Below are 16,907 nucleotides of genomic sequence, written 5' to 3'. Positions count from 1 at the left end.
ATTTAAAAAAAGTATGTAACACAAAAATACGGAGCTCTTAAGAGAAAGAAAATACGGTTGGTTGTTTTAGACTTCTCTAAAGTTGGCTGTTTTATGGTCCGGCCTGTGGAAAGCAACCTAGAATGCCATAATAGCTCCTATTGTTCTGACAAATAGGAAACTGAACAAGTGACTTTAGTGTAAGATAGTCCTTAAATATGCAGGGTTTGGATTACTTAATTAGGAGATAGTATTACTGTTTCTTCCTTCTGAAAGAATGCTTTTTCTTCTATTCTACAAATATTGATTTAACTGAACAAACACACAGCGTATGGCTTTTTCCATGCCAGGCACTGTTCTGAGTGTTTAATAAGCATTAACTCTTGCGGTTCTCCCAACAGTCCTTTGAGGCTGGTGCCGTTTACCATTTGACAGAGGAAGGACCTGAGAGGCGCAGCCGTCACAGGCCTGTCCGGGGTTCACACCTGGCAATGAGGGATCCCAGATCTGAACCCCCTGTGATGACCACCTTGGCCAGGCACTGGGCTTGGTGTGGGGCGTTGTGCACAGGCCCTGCCTCCCATCTGTTATGTTCTGGTGAGGGAGCAGGTGCCAGAAAGTGCAGTGAGTGCTGGGAAGACACAGGCTTTTCTGGTCACCTCCCTCCGCGACCTCTTGTTTACCATGTGTGCTCGTAGCAGTGAATTAGAGAATGTAGCATCTGGTTTGCACTCCATGCAGATCTATGGCACCAACTGTTGAAATGGATCATACACACAGAAGACAGACGTCCAAAGTCAAAGAACACGCCCTGGCAGCGTTTCTCTGCTGCCTCCCCCGCCCTTGGGTTGAGGGGTTCTTCATTGCAGGGTGGCTGTCATATATCAAAAGAAGTTACGCAGCTAACCGTGTTTACCTGCCATAAAGCCTGCTTTTCAAGGCTGATGTCAGCCAAAACCCAGTGCCTTTAGACAGGAGGAGGAAAGGCCAGTCTTTTTTTTTAACTTCTGGTACTAGGCGAGAACCAGTAAGTCGTTGATTTACTGTAGAGAGATTCTTCTTATGACTTCATGACAATGACGTGAAAATGGTCATGAACACACGCACTGAGAATACGCCTGACAAGATTCCCAGCCAGCTGACTGACTCCAAAGCCCTGAAGCAAAGCCAAGACTGTTTGGCTGTTCTGTTGCTGGTCAGTGAAAAGAGTCTTTTAGCGCTAAGTGTGCAGAATGACTTAAATCCCTTTTTGTAGTTGGCAAAAGCAGTTCGTCTGTATACAAAGCATGTTTTTCTTTTTGAAATGGAGATACTGAATGAAAGCGGTTCGCTGTGACTTGGGCTGTCCGTCTGCTAGCTGAATGGTGGAGATTTGGAGTAGGTGAGACCCACTTTAGAGGCAGCGGTACAGTTTGAAGCCTCCCACGGGGACCATCCCCTCACGTCTGCTCAGAAGCGAGAGGCAGCAGGGCAGTGGGGACCTGTGTGCAGGGAGGGTGCCCGGAGGGCATCGACGAGGAGGGAGAAGATGACACGCCCAAGGCACGCGCACGCAGCCGCGTGAAAGGTGGCTGCTTCTCTGATGTGCCACTGCTTTCCTCGTTCCTGCCAGATCTTGCCTGAAGCCTCTCCCCGGCAGCGCCTCTCGTGGAAGGGCAGGCAGGCGGGAGCAAGACCAGGTCCTCAGATTTGGCAGTGTTGATGTCACAGGTTTGATGCTTAAAGAGCTAAGTGCCCCTCTAGTGCCATTGTGGTCACCTGGGAGGCATCCTCCTAAACATTTTTCCTGCAGCATCCTGTGTCCATTTAATGTTGATATAATGACGGTGTCAGTTCTGTAAAAATGACTGTGTGTGCTTGTAGTGGAAATCAAATGGCATTTCATGTGGTTTTTGTCAATAGACTGTTGATACATTTTAACTTACAAATAGGAAGAAGCACGCCCAGCTTTTTCTCGTTCCTTGATTGGACTGGGATAATTAGCTCATTTCCACAATTTTGTATCATCCTTTAAGAAGTCTACACAGTGAAGTGGGCTTCAGTTTATTTTATTTTTTGGATGTCGCTGGTAAATTTTATTCCTCACTATGCGTCTCTTGCCATCAAGTTGGGGTTTAGTTTGGACCCTCTGTGTCTTCTCATCCCTCATTCAACAGTGGGTTCCTACCCCAGCTTTCGGTTCACAGTCGAGGGTCCTCTGTGTTTAGTCAGACATCCTCCCTCCTTCCCAGGGTGTGAAGACTCTTTGCTTAGCCTGGGAAGGTGCAGGGCTATGAGGAACCATGATTTAAGAGAGAAAAAAAAAATACCAGTTTAATAATTACAATTTATCCCCATAATTACATCAACATTCTTCTTAAGCTGCTTCCATAAAAGGACCGTATTTCTCTTTGTACTATACTTTAAATTCACCAGTACACGTAAAAAACAGTTCAGACAGAGGCTCAGTCCTGCGGAGTGACGGCAGGTGCCACAGCTGAGCGCTGGCACAGACTGTTACAGGAGGGAGCACCGCAGCTGAAAAAGTCTCTGTGTTTTGATGCAGAGTATACGTGGGGTTCTTTTTAAATTAACTCCTTTTCTTTCTTCTTTCTTCTTTTTTTTTTTTTTTAAGCTGGTTGACAGTTGTCTTAATGCCTGGTTTGCTCATTTCTGCTAAAATGCAGAAAGGCATTAATAACTTAATAACGTACGTCGTATATTGGTCAAGCTTCAGCATTGTTGCTTGAGGGACGTTAAAGCAGGCAGAGTCACTGGGCCCTGAAGCCGTGCTAGAGTGCTGTCGAAGCAGAGCCCAGAGTCAGCCGTCCTGGTCACATACTTACGGATGGATGAGTAGCCGGTTCAGTTCACAGAGTATAGAAATGGTTTTGGCCCAGAAGTATCTTAATAGACATTCTATAACTTATAACTTAAAAACAATTACAGTTTGACCACCGGGTGACAGTGTTCATAACTAAACTGCTTATGTTCTTTTCTTTTTTCTTTAGTTGAAGGACAAGGGTTGTAAGGTGGTTTAACCATGTGATTTTTTTCGCTGTTGAAATAGATGTGCACTTGGATTTGGAAGACCGCCTGGCAAAATTTATGAAGACAGAAGAAGCCATTATATACTCGTACGGGTTTGCCACGATCGCCAGCGCTGTCCCTGCTTACTCCAAGCGAGGGGACATTGTGTTTGTGTAAGTGGCTGTCACCTGCCTCTCCCGTCAGAATTCCCTTAGAGATAACATTGGCCCTCCTAGAGAGTTCCTTCGATGGAGGTCATCTGCCTAAAGAAATACTGATTTTTTTTTTCATTTTTAAAGAAATACATAGTTAACCCGCCAAGTAGTTCCGCAGAGCGCGTGAGACCTCCTCTGGAAGGTGCCTGAAGGTGTCGGTGCTTGATCATTGCTCCTTATGTTTTTTCTCTTGACGCTGAGCAGGCTGAACGTATGCAGGCCGGGGCCAGCCACCGGCTCTGTGACAGCATGGTGCCCCTGTGAGTCTGTGGTCACAGCCCACACGGTCACTCCCACTGCCTGACAGAGTCGCCCCGCGTCACAGCACCCTCACCGCAGCTCCTGGTCTCTGCCAATCTTGCATCGTGACTTGTTAGGAACATAGAAGCCATGAGTTGGAGGAACTTCCTTAACCTCCCACGTGCAAACCTACACACTTGTGTCCACATGCAGTGGATGCGTGCTGTTGCTGTGGACTGTGGAGGGAAGGGCGGAGAGGAGTGGTGTGAGGGCTGGCAGAGCCCAGGCAGCTGGTGACACCCGTCGGAAGCACCTGCCTTTAGCCCGAGCCTTGGTCATCTTTTGAGCGGACGATTAAATGACTCTTAATTTTAGGTCTCAGATTGACTTTTGTTTCCCCTTTTCCTTTGTAACACCGTAGCCAGAATTTTAAAAATGCAAATCTGATTTTGTCCTACTCCATTTAAGAGTTTCCACTGTTCCTAAAATAAAGATCCAGGTCCTTATTATGATCTCATGGATTCCAGACTTCCTTTTCAGGCCCATTTTCTACCATTTTCCCTTAGGTGATCGTGCCGTGCAGCCTCACTAGCCTTAGGTGCTCGTTTCCTCTCACCTCAGGGCCCTTGCACTTGCCAAGTCCCTGTCCCTATAGCATCGTTCCTCCTCTCGTCTCCTGCTGAACTCCCGCTCGTCCTGCACGCGCGCCGCCTCTGCAGGAAAGCCTTCCCCAGGCTCTCAGGCCCGATCAAGGCCCCTTGCTGCGCGTGGGCAAACTTGTGCCGCCGGAGGAGTTCGGTGCCCTTGTGGATCCAGGCCCACAGAAACCCCTGCGTCCTGTCAGAATCACTCTTCTCCTCAGGCCTCCCTGATTTAGAAACGACATGCGCGTGCACACGCCCTGCTTTTTGCTCGTCTTGCCCCGACTCGCTGCGCCCTTTTTTTTATAGCACTCTCAGCAGTTTGTACCAGCCCGTCGCCTAGGGTGGAGTTTGGCATTTATTATAAGTGCTCAGTAAATACCAGCTCAGTAAGTGAATGCCCGGAGCTCGAAAGAGGGGTCCAAATCGCTGTGACCTCAGCGCCTGCCCCGTCCTGCTGCTTCCCCCTCGCTGTCGGGAGCCTGTGGGACAGCAGCTCAGGCACGGGCTGCTGGCTCTCCCTGCGGGTTTCCAGGGCGCTTTGGCCCGTTCTTCCCGCGGCCCTGCAGTGGTTACCCGGGTGCGCGCCAGCACGCGGCCTGGGCTCCGTCTAGGAGGTCTTCCTGACGTTTAATCCGCATACTCAGAGTTCTCTCCTGGGTTGTGTAGACTCAGCGATCCAGTATTGCTTTTCATGGCAAAGTAATGGCAGAGTCGTGTGGCAGCCAAACCAGAGATGCCACTGGTTGTGAAATGCGCCAGTGTTTCATTTATTTTTCAGGAAGAGAAAATTACTGTGAGTGGCTGATAGACTATCCATGGCGAGATGCACGGTGATTTCTCAGAGGTCGAGATGTGGCACGAGTGTGCTTCTTGGAACAGGATCAATGTGGTGGTTACGTGGAAAGACTTGCAGAGCGAAGTGTAAACAATGATGTATTAGGGTTCAGACATGCTTTATTTATTTGCAGTGTTCAATTTAACAAGTGGTTGTTGGTCAGCTTACAAAAGCAAGCACTCCTCTTCTGAGAATGCTGACAAGGCCCTTTAAACCCTAATTTGATGGCTCTCTCTTCCTTGCAGAGATAAAGCTGCCTGCTTTGCTATTCAGAAAGGATTACAGGCCTCGCGCAGTGACATTAAGCTGTTTAAGCATAACGACATGGACGACCTGGAGCGACTGCTGAAAGAACAGGAGATTGAAGATCAAAAGGTATGATTCTTTTGAAGAAAATTATACGGTTCTTTTGTACTTTCTAACCAGCTAAATTATAAATGAAATGGTAATTTGTCATGAAAACTTGCCTGTGGATCACATTTGAATATTAAATAAGGGGGCTTACTAAACGTACCTCAGGTCAGAGAGCCACGTCTGATAGTAATTGCCTCATCATTGCCATCATTACAGCTGGCACATTTGGAGGAAGATAATCCGGCAGAGAGAGAGGAACGCTGCGCATTTCGGGGGAGGGGGCTGTGTACTCCTGGCTCTACAGAAATGACACCAGAGCTCCTTGGGGTGGGGACAGGATACACCCGGTGAATTCAAAATGGGTTTATTCATATCACAGTAAACCATGTGTCAATTAACTGGAAGAAACAGTGGCAGCAGATCTTAATTTATGAATTTATGAACAAAGGGAGGCCCGCTCTCCCTGCCCGCACTGCACCCCGGAGCGCTGGTGGCTGCTCCCTGTGGGGACAGCGGCCCCGGGCGCGGTCCTTCCGTCTCGCAGCCCATTCAACTGCTGCTGCCCAGGCGCCTGCAGAGCGCCTGCTCCTCGGTGTTCTGACCGGAGAGTGTGGCAGGGGGAACGCGTTCAAAGCGTTGCTGTTAGCACTCGCATTGCTTTTCCCCCGACACGTTGGATGGAGAAGGCAGCTCTGCTCCGTGGCTCTGAAGCAGCTTGTGGGGACTGCACTGGGCGCCTGGCACCACAGGCTTTGTCTCAAACACCACGTTCAAGTGGACTTTTCCAGGGCAACTCGTTTATAACTCGAGTAACTGATAAAAGTGCTCATCATATTCCTTAGTTTTATGTTGATTTCCACTTTTCCGGATGATTTGCGTTACTCCTTTCGGATTCTGTCATCTTTGTTTAGATGATCGCCTAGGAGCGGCGCCTCATGAATGGTCACGTTCTTGTGGTGAACACGCATAGACCCCCGCTGTAGATGTGCTATAGATAGGTGTGCTGGAGGCAGCATTTCATAGTTACACAATTTAGAAAAAGATCTATAGGGAAGATCATAAAATTGAGACCCTTCCGTTGAGGAATTCTTTCTATAGATTGTCAAAAGATGTCCCTTGTCCTGGGTCAGGGGTGGAATGCTGCCACGCTGAGGAACACTGCCTTAGAAAGCGTGACCAGCAAGCCAGCCTGCTGCAGGGATCTTGCCACGTTAGCACTGTACAGGTTTGGAAGACATTATTCAAGTTTTGTGTGTCTTTTATAAGATTTATAACGCGTGTAACTTTTTTTTAATGAATAACAAATCAAATTATCTTAAAATTCATTTCCATTTTATAGTTTTTACCTTTTTACTAATTAACTTGTACCACATTTTCCTGCCCAGAGTGGGCTTTTCTAAATCACTTTACATTTTGGTTTTTAGAAATAATTCTTTTTCAGTTTTATTTTCACAAAAATAATAAACACTGTATTTTAAAATATATTCTACTTAGATGCTTATGTTTTCTTTGGAAGTGAATTAAAATGCTGTGCTTTAGTCCGGGTTTGGATCAAGCTCTTTCTGTCACTTTCCCAACTGTTGTGGTTTGTATGTTTTTCTCATTCCTTTTCTTACAGAATTTTCTTGTCCCATATTAATTCTTCTTTGGGGGGGAGAAAAAAAAAAAGACAGTACCCAAGAACAGCAGTTAGAAGAAATAAAAGTAACTATGAGCAACTGAAAAATAGTCTGACGTCGCTAACAGTTAGAGAAGTTAGGGTGGGAGTTTCTGCCTGTCCAATTAGGGAAAATTTTTTTTGTAGTAATAATCAGTGCCACACTGACGTGTGATAAGACAGGATTCTTAAATATCCATACCCTTGGGCCCATATCTGGGGTGCTGTCTTTGGAAAATAATCAGAAATAGTGTCAAAGATCGAGGAATATTCACAGTGTGATGTAAAAAAGCAGAATGAGGGAAACAGCCGGAATCCAGCACTGGGAATAGTTCAGTAATTCATGGTGTATCCTCAAGGTGTGCTTTTAGCTCTCCTCTAAAATCATGGTTTAAATAATGTTAAATAACGTGGAAATGCTCACAGTGTCGTGTTTTTAAGACTCACGTCCTAAAAATATTGCAATAAAATCCTGATTTGAACAAAGTAATGTACAAGAAGGCCGAAACTGATCAGCGTGGGTGCGATGAGCTAATTTGTTAACTTCTTTTTTGTACTTTTCCATTTTCCAACATCCCTTCACTGAATATTTTTAAAATCATAAGAAAAGTACTTGATTTTTGAAAGGCAGGGAGAGGCAGGACGCCTCCCGTGTCCTTGTCTGTGACCTCAGCAGACCCGCGGCCTTCAGGTTTGAGTCAACGACAGAGTGAAGATGACTGAGAATGCTCAGTGACGTTAAGCTGCCACATACTTCAGCGGACACCTTTCTGAGTGTTCCCACTGTGGGTTCTAAAATACCCCTTCAGGAGCAGCTCTGATATTTGAGTTTCTAGCTGTTCATTAGACATAGGCTTAGAGGCAGGAAACCTTTGAGTAGAAAGGTGGTGGCAGACTTTGCTTGTGGGTTCAGTATGTTTTCAGTGCAACATACGTGAAGCAGCCACAGATTCAGCAGTGGGAGGGTTAATTGGTGGCTTGACGTCAGTGGGGTGTGGGAAGGCATGTGTTATTTGGAAAAGTCCCTCCACCCGACTGCCTTCAGACATGGCTGGATGAGGTCATAGTCCAGTTTTACTTGACCCACTAGTGAGGAGGAAGGACGGAAAAGGGTTTCATCTGTTTTTTGGTAGACAAGGGAGAGCAGGGTTTGTCTGCCTTTTTAACTTTTTATTAGGAAAGTTTCTGGCACATTCAAAGGCAACACAGTAGTATAGTGAAGCCCCCCGAACCCTTCTCCCAGCTTTGTTTTTGGTATTCTGCCATTCTTGCATCATCTGAGCCTTCACCTGACTCCCTGCTCCGTCTCTGCGATGCTGATTGTCATTATAGATCTTTTTATTTTAGGTAAAACTTACAGACGTTGAAATACATAAATCCTGGTCGTACAATTGTGACCAGTGGTTATACGTTTGTAGCCCAGGTATCATGGCCCCATCATGACATAAAGCACCCCCATCTCCCCAGAAAGTCCCCTTGCGTCCCTTCCCACTCGCCCTGGGCTTACAGGGTTTTGTGCTTTAATGTATTCGGTGTCTAAACAGTTTGTGTGTGTGTGAGGCCTTCTAGTCGACCGTGTGAATTGAAAACGTGTCTGAGAGAAGAAAGCACTGTTTTTCATTTCAGAATGACAGGATCTCACACCTTGAGCTTGAAATTGATTTAGTCTATCTGTCTTATCTGTTTATTCATTTATCCTGGGGAGTAAATCTTGTAAGGTGGAAGTGCCTGAGAGCATGTAACAGATTTTCTCTCTGGAGTCACTGAAATTTAAAGTGTCTGGTTTTTCCCTCTTAAAGAATCCACGCAAGGCTCGTGTAACTCGGCGTTTCATTGTCGTCGAAGGGCTGTACATGAACACCGGGACCATTTGCCCGCTTCCGGAATTGGTGAGCAGCCGTGTTTATTCACTGTTTTAGTCTTCAGACTCTTTGGCAGTTACGCCTTTTGTTTATGACCACTTTGAATGTATAACATCTTCATTGCTTTGCTAAGCAGAAATCATAAACTCCTTCGAATCATACCAGGGAAGCAGATGAACATTGAATGCCAGCTCTGGCCTTTAAAGAGTATTTAAGGGGGGGGTGTAGCTCAAGTGGTAGAGCGCATGCTTAGCGTGCACGAGGTTCTGGGTTCGATTCCCAGTACCTCCTCTAAAAATAAATAAATAAACCTAAGTACACCACCCCCCCAAAATATTACACACACACACAAGTAAAGGGTAATCAAGACTGAATTTTTCAAAACCAAATTTATTGAGTATAATTGACACACAATAAAATACACTTACTTTGTACAGTTTGAGAAGTTCTGATAGATGTACCACCACAGTCAAGATACGGAAACATGTCTGTCACTCCAGAGGCTCCCTCATGCCCCTTTGTACCCCGACCCCTGGCCCCAGGCCACCATGGATCTACTTTCTGCTCCTATACTTTTATTCTTCATAGAATTTTATATAAATGAAAGCACACGTATTTTGTAAAACTTAGCTTTTTAACAAGGGGGAGCAATACGCAGTTTTTAGAAACCATGAGTATTGAGATTTTTTTTTGTAGGTGAAATTCACATAACATAAAATTAGCCATTTTAAAGTGTACAGTTCAGTGGCATTTAGTACATGCCCAGTGATGGGCACCCATCAACTGTCCAGTTGTAGAACCTTCTCGTCACTCCCAGAGAAGACCCTGTACCCGTTCAGCAGTCACTTCCCACTTTCCCTTGTCCCTAGCCCCCACCAGTCTGCTTGCTGCCTCTATGGGATTTACCTACTCTGGGTATTTCTGATAAATGGAGTCATGTGATACATGACCTTTTGTGTATGTCTTCTTTCACTTATCATCATGTTTTCATCATTTATCCAATTTGTCGCATGTATCAGTACTTCATTCCTTTTTAATGCTAAGTAATATTCCACTGTGTGGATGTGTCACATTTTGGGGTTTTTTGTTTGCTTGCTTGTTTGTTTAATGAGTATTTGGATTGTTTCACCTTTCAGCTTTTGCAAACAGTGCTGCTGTGAATCTTCCTGTACACGTATTTGTTTGAACCCCAGTTTTCAGGTCTTTTGTGTGTGTGCCTAACAGCATAACTGCTGGACCGTGTGGTAACTGTGTGTTTACCTTATTGAGGAACTGCCATGCTGTTTCCCACAGTGGCCGTATCACTTTACATTCCCACCAGCAATGGAGGAGGGTTCCCATTTCGCCGTATCCCCACCAATATGTTCCTGGTTTTTTTTTTTCAGTCTTCACCGTTCTAGTAGATGTGAGACACACGGGTATGATTTGAATTTCTTACCTGACCGATGACATGAGCCTCTTTTCTTGTGTTTGTTGCCCATTTGTATTGTCCTTGGGGAAGTATCTGTAGACGTCCTCTGTCCATTTCTAAATTGGGTTGTCTTTTTTGTTAAGTTGTAAGGGTTCTGTATATATTCTGGATCCCAGACCTTTATCAGACGCATGATTTGCAGGTCTTTTCTCCCATTCTGTAGGTTGTCTTTATATTTCTTCGGCAATATCCTTTGATGCACAGAAGTTTTAAATTTGGTAAAGTCCAGCTTATGTAGTTTTTAGTTGTTGCTTTTGCTTTTGGTGTCGTATCTAAGAGACTCACTGCCAAATCCAGTGTCATGAGAATATACCCCTGTGTTTTCTTCTAAGAGTTCCATCATTTTAGCTCTTATTTTAGGTCCTTGATCCATTTTGACTTAATTTTTGTATGTGCTGTGAAAGAGGGGTTGACCTTCCTCCTCCTGCGTGTGGCTCTCCAGTCCCTGCACCATTTGTAGACGAGACTGTTGTTTTCCCATTGAATGGTCTTGGCACCCTTGTGAAAAATCCGTTGACTGTAGACACAGGAGTCTCTTTCTGGACTCTTGGTTTTGTTCCATTCATCTGTATGTCTAGCCTTATGCTAGTACCTGCTTAATTACTTAATTTCTGTAGCTTTGTGGTTAATTTGAAACCAAGACATGTGAGTTCTTCATTTTTGTTTTTTTTTTTCAAGATTGTTTTGGTTACTTGGGTCCCTTGAAATTCCATTTGAATGTTAGGATCAGCTTTTCCATTTCTGTAAAAAAAAAAATGCCATTGAGATTTTTTATAGGGATTATATTGAATACTTAGACTGCTCTGAGAAGTATTGCCATCTTACTGATACAAAGTCTTCTCATTGATGAACATGGGATGTATTTCCATTTATTTAGGTTTTTCCGTAATTTCCTAAAGCATTATTTTGCGGTTTTTGCTGTACAAGTCTTGTACCTCTTTGGTTAAATGTATTCCTAAGTACTTTATTCTTTTGGATGTTAGTATAGATGGAATTGTTTTAATAATTTTTTGGGGGGTTGCTCATTGCTAGGTGTAGAAATACAACTGACTTTTGTGTATTGATCTTATATCCTGCAACCTTTGCTGAATTTGTTTATTAGCTGAAATCCCACTTTTGTGGATCATATTCTGTCTGTGGGACCATGTCATCTGTGAGCAGAGACAGTTCTACTTCCTCCTTTCCAATTTGGACGCTTCTCTTTCTTGCCTAATTGCTCTGGCTAGAGCTTCCAATACAGTGTCGAGAAGTGGCAAGAGGGGCATCCTGGTCTTGTTCCTGATCTTTGGGGAAAGCTTTCAGGCCGTCACCACTGAGTACGACTGTAGCTGTGGATTTTCCGTAAACGCCCTTTATCAAGCTGATGAAGTTCACTCTTATCTCGGACTTGTTGAATGCTCTCATGAGAGGTTTGCTCTGCCAGATGCTTTCCTGCATTGGTTGAGTTGATCATGTGGCTTTCCTTCATTCTATTAATGTGGCGTATTACAGTGATTTTTTTTTCCTGTATTGAACCACCGTTGCATTTGACCATTGAAATCCAAATCTGAGTGAGTCCATCAGTTGAATAAGGATTCAAAACAAGGGTTCATGGCTTATTTTTAAGTTTTTTTCACTGTTTCCTGAGGAAATCTAGATACATTATAAATGTCAATAGAAGACATGACTTGTTTTCCTCTCCTTCCGTTTGTGAGTGTCAAAGACTGACAGAGTAACGTGGAAGAGAGACTGGGCCGCAAGATACTGGAAGTGTGTGTTATAGGGGTGTAATAATAAAGCAGTGCTAGTGGGCAAATATGCAGCCAGTGAAGCAAAATACAAAGTACAGGAACAAATCAAGTATATGTAAGTAGTAAGCATGTACAGATTACAGGATACAAATTAGGGCTTGACAAAGGGACTTCTGTTTTGTTTCCCTTATTTGTCTATTTATGTACCAGCACTGTAATAATAATACGAAATATTTTCTAAAGCATGGTTTTTAAAAAGTATCTCATTCATACATCTCATATTACTGGATGGGAAAGAGTCAGTGTTGAGAAGATGTAATTCTCCCCAAATTCGTCTGTTCATTGTTAATGAAAATCCAGCTACAAACCCAGTGGGCCCCCCTCCCAACTTGATACTGATTAGCAAGATTAGCCTGTAAATCTTGATGGTCGAAAAATAAATTATCAGAGGCTCACGATGTGGGACATCAGACCATCCCACACATTCTGTGCCCCGTTTCTGTAGTTTCAGTGGAAAAAGAGCTTAGTGGTTAAACCTTTAACAATTAAAGGTGTGATTCTGGCACCAGAGAGGGTTATGTGAGTCACGGAAGGATTTGAGAGCCCAATTTCTCATGTCATGTCTATAAAAATTTAATGATTGATAATCACTACTTTAATTCAGTTGTGAAACTGATCACATACATATCTTATGGGGGGTGAATCAGTTAACCATTAGGGGAAAAATTCCATACGCATGTTCAACTTCCCAGCATATAAACCAGGAAGATTGTGAAACACTTAGAAGAACATAGAGATAAATGTACATCTAAACCTTTGATGGGAAGGCACTTTCTTACAAGCCTGAAAGCAAAGGGAGAAGAAAAGATTAAAAAATACATTAATGAAAACTTTTTCCGTGTTTAAAAATGAATCTAAATTAAAACACGTTGCCTCTGAGGGAAGAGTGTGTCCCTCTCCCTAGGAGTTTGTATGTATGATCCACCTTATTTAACAGATTACTTCAACAACAAAACCACAGAATGCAAAAAAGGTGGCAGTAAATAGAACATGAAGGGGACACTTGTTTATAGTAAAATCTGAAGCAGTAGCCTGTTAACTCAGCTGGGAAGGGGCACGTTAGGTGCCTGAAAACCTTCACTAGCTGTGGGAATGCCCTCAGTATTGATTTTGAGGTTACAGATAAATTTTAACAGGTAGGCATTTTCACGGGTATGAACTCACCAATATTGAGGATCAACTGTCCATGCTTTTTCTTCTCCTTTTTAAGTTTAATTTTGTTCTCCCCATGTTCTGTGTGCTGCTAATCCCCAGCATTTTAAAGTTGTGTGTATTTGCCACTCAGGTTAAATTAAAATACAAGTACAAAGCAAGGATCTTTCTGGAGGAAAGCCTTTCGTTTGGAGTCCTGGGGGAGCATGGCCGAGGAGTCACGGAACACTTTGGAATCAATGTAAGTTCTCCTTTTTCAGAACGTTGCCTCAGGTGGAAAACACGCAGTTCCCCCTCCTGGGCACGTTTCATGGACACGAGACAGTGCTCCGCATCCGTGTGCAGGGTGCAGCCTTGGTGTCTGTCGCTTCCCTGAGCCCACAGAGGGTTGGCACAGCCAGACCACTGGCCCCATCTTCCCGTGGTGGCTCCTCATAGAATTTGTGTTGTTTTCATGGTAACATTTGATCCCAGCTTTCAGTGTCTCTTCTCTAGACACAGTTAAATTTGCCTTCCAGTTTTTCCTCACAATCAGTGAGGACTCCCTGAGTAGTTCTTTAGAAAGACGCTCTTTCTGCTGTTTAGAATTCCGCATGCTCTGTAACGCGTGTATATGGGGGTGAGTTTTGTACGTGTGATGTCAGAAGCAGCGCTGGCACGGACGCAGCAAAGCCCCTCGCGGTCCCAGACAACGGGAGGGAGTTTGTCACGTTTGCTTTTGCTGACGGCAAAGGAGCCTCGACTGGCCTCAGTCGTAGTGGCTTTGCTGGTAGAGCCTCAGGGAGGAGAGCCATGGACCCACCTGCAGAACCTGTCTTCACCCACCGGCGTGTGGTTGGGTTAAAGGAAGCTTTTCTCCGAATCCTGTGCATAAAAGTTTGCACCTGCGTGAAGAGTTGAACATGAAACATAAAATCACCTAGATTATCTGCACCCCTGCACCCACACAGACCTAAGAAGAGCACAGAGCGGGGCGGATGTCGCACGAAGCTAACTGAAGCGCGCTCCTCAGAGACAAACTCACATCCGGCGGTTAAATGCACTGGAGAGTGTAAGGTCAACAGAAACGTAAATTCAAATAAAATTTACACTAGAGCAGTTTATGAGGCTTGACAGTTTTAAAGAAGGAAGAAGCACCGTCTGCCTTCACTGCCCCAGGTGTCTGACTGCTCTCGGCAGCTGCCACGACATGGTACTCATCGGTAGGAGTGCAGAACTTGTTTGGGCCCTGGTTCGGACAAATACTGTAAAAAAACAAGTTTTGTGAGACAGAGATGCTCAGACACTCAGTATTTGATATTATGAAGTTTTTGTGATTGTGTTTTTGAAAGAGTGCATATCTTTTAGAAGTGCACACTGAAACATTTATAGACAAAAACATATAAAGCCTGGGATTTGTTCCAAAGAAATGATGAGGGCATTAGGGGGCTATCTGTGGAACAGGATTGTCCGTGAGTTGACAATTATTGGATCTGGTGATGGGGAGTCTTCATTCTCTCTACTGTTGTGTATGTTTGAAATATTTCATAGTGAGAGGTTAAAAAAGAGTGAGAGTGCACAGGTTTCCTTGTTGTATCTGTGGATCACTTAGAAAAACACCAGATGAGATCTGACCAGTCATGATGTCATTGTCATGGCCACCAGTGAGTGAGCACTGAAGGCTGCTGTGTACCAGGTTGGCACTTGGTGCTGAGGGCTGGAGCAGAAGGTGAGGATCGAAGGAATGCTGAGGCTTCGAGAAGACAGTGGGAACTCAGGAGCCCAGGGCACACGTTAGGTTTATTCTCAGTTGGTCCAGTTTGGTCAAAGCATGCATTGCCGTGATGTTTGGATAAACTGATTTCATTTTTGAAAAGATGAAAAAGGTAAATGGGGTGTAGGAATAAAGTGCTCAAAACTCTGATAGGTTGCTTTTTATTTCTCTCAAGTACCTTCTGCAGGGAAGGCCAGCTAGACCACTGTCTTAGTGAGGAAGGGTCTTATCTTGTACCCCTGAACATTTTTAGCATCAAATAGCTTTAGATTTCATCCTTTCGCTGTCTGTTCCACTGTAAATAAATTGTCAGTGCATAGTGAAATGGCAAAAAGTGCGACGTCAGACACCTTCAGAGGCCGGCTTTGAAATGTCATTCCTTTTAATGACTGATTTTGTGTGGCTTTTCCTTTACTGTCACATAGCTGGCTTGTTTGAGTCCAGATGTGGACATGACTGCTGCTGAAATTCTGTCTCTAGACTTGACTTTGGCCCCTTTTATTCTTTTCTTTTTCTCTCTTTAAAAGCCTGGGGTGGATCTTTTCTTTCAGTTGAGGACTGACTACCACTGTCCCCCTTTGCTGGCAGATTGATGATATCGACCTGATCAGTGCCAACATGGAGAATTCGCTTGCTTCCATTGGGGGATTCTGCTGTGGCAGGTCTTTCGTAATTGACCATCAGGTGGGTTCTTTTTAAAAACAAAAGCAAAAACTGAAACTGATTGCTCCTCTGGTCACCAAAAAATGTAAATACTCGTTACAGAATTTCATTCTAACTTTAGTTGATCACACATTTTTTATTTAGAAGTCAGTTTGTTAAAGGATCACCCAGAACACTTACATTTAGAAATGATCGCCCTTTAAAAAAAAAAAGTTTAGTTTCCGTCTCATGGGTAGCTCCTGTCCATGCCTGGATCGTCCCACCTCACCGTGTGTACACACTGTTTGGTAGGTGGCGCAGAGATTTGGTGCCTTTAGATTTTTTTAGGCAAAAACAACGCTAAGTCTGTGTTTTTAGCTTGTTTGTTTCTCCTCAGCGACTCTCTGGCCAGGGGTACTGCTTTTCTGCCTCGTTACCGCCCCTGCTGGCCGCTGCTGCCATCGAGGCCCTCAACATCATGGAAGAGAACCCAGGTACGACCTTTAAGCCCAGGAAATCAGAGACGGCGCATGTTGCGTCAGCCCTGCTGCCGGGTGGCCTCTGGGGAGGAATTAGCTAGAGGAACTCGCACACCAGACAAAGCTGCGGCTCAGCATCACGTCATCGGGCATTCGTGGGAAGAGTGGCAGTGAAGACACTGCCCCTGCCTCAGGGTTTCAGTTTAGAACTTCTCTCCTGCCTCCGGAGATGAAGTCAGAGCCAAAGTGGGGCTGGCTCCGCTGGTGGGCAGAGGTGCCTGGAAAAGGAGGGGTGAGCCCTGGGCCAGTCACCATACGGCTTGTCGTTTCTTTGAGAAAGCAGCTGACGTGTGCTGCTTTGGGGTACGTGTAATGTAGCTGTCGTCTAGTTTTCCCCTAAAGCTTCTGAAGCATCAGTTGTGCTGAGGCCAGGCTGGTTTACCTGCCACTGACACCAGCTCGCCGGGCGGGAGCTAAACTGAAAAGTGTTCTGAGCCGTGATACCGCCTTCTTGTCAAAGCGTGAAACAGAAATGGAAAAGCAGGCCTGGGGTTTCTAAATTTTAAATTTTCTAAATTTCTGCAGTTTCAGCATGGGTTTTTAATTCAGAGAATCAGTAGACACAAGCGTTTCCATGTACGCATTCATGCACTCGCTGGTCAGGCAGCCCCGCGTCCCCATCTCCCGCTCACGTGCTTCAGTTTGTGACGTTTCCTTCAGGAAAGGGAAAGGACCCAGGAAGAGATCTCCGACAGGACCGCAGTGTCAGGCTCTCCCCACGTTGTTGAGGCTCCAGAAACAAGTAATAGACATGTACCCTTTGAC

At 44.7% G+C, this 16,907-nt stretch overlaps 1 protein-coding gene across 1 annotated transcript in view; it reads left to right on the top strand.

Annotated features, from left to right (window-relative positions):
* The window catches only part of SPTLC1 (serine palmitoyltransferase long chain base subunit 1), a 46,594-nt gene that overhangs the window by 18,347 nt on the left and 11,340 nt on the right, over window positions 1-16,907 (top strand). Inside the window, exons 6-11 of the mRNA XM_010986586.3 lie at window positions 3,029-3,161; window positions 5,168-5,297; window positions 8,733-8,822; window positions 13,342-13,449; window positions 15,550-15,645; window positions 16,001-16,097. Coding sequence (XP_010984888.1) covers window positions 3,029-3,161; window positions 5,168-5,297; window positions 8,733-8,822; window positions 13,342-13,449; window positions 15,550-15,645; window positions 16,001-16,097 — 654 coding nt within the window. The remainder of the gene's footprint in view (window positions 1-3,028; window positions 3,162-5,167; window positions 5,298-8,732; window positions 8,823-13,341; window positions 13,450-15,549; window positions 15,646-16,000; window positions 16,098-16,907) is intronic.

The sequence above is a fragment of the Camelus dromedarius genome, chromosome 36, assembly GCF_036321535.1.
Source record: "Camelus dromedarius isolate mCamDro1 chromosome 36, mCamDro1.pat, whole genome shotgun sequence".
In the NCBI taxonomy this organism is placed as follows: Eukaryota; Metazoa; Chordata; class Mammalia; order Artiodactyla; family Camelidae; genus Camelus; species Camelus dromedarius.
Note: the sequence above shows the minus strand (reverse complement) of the source record. Positions and strands in the feature narration are given on the sequence as shown.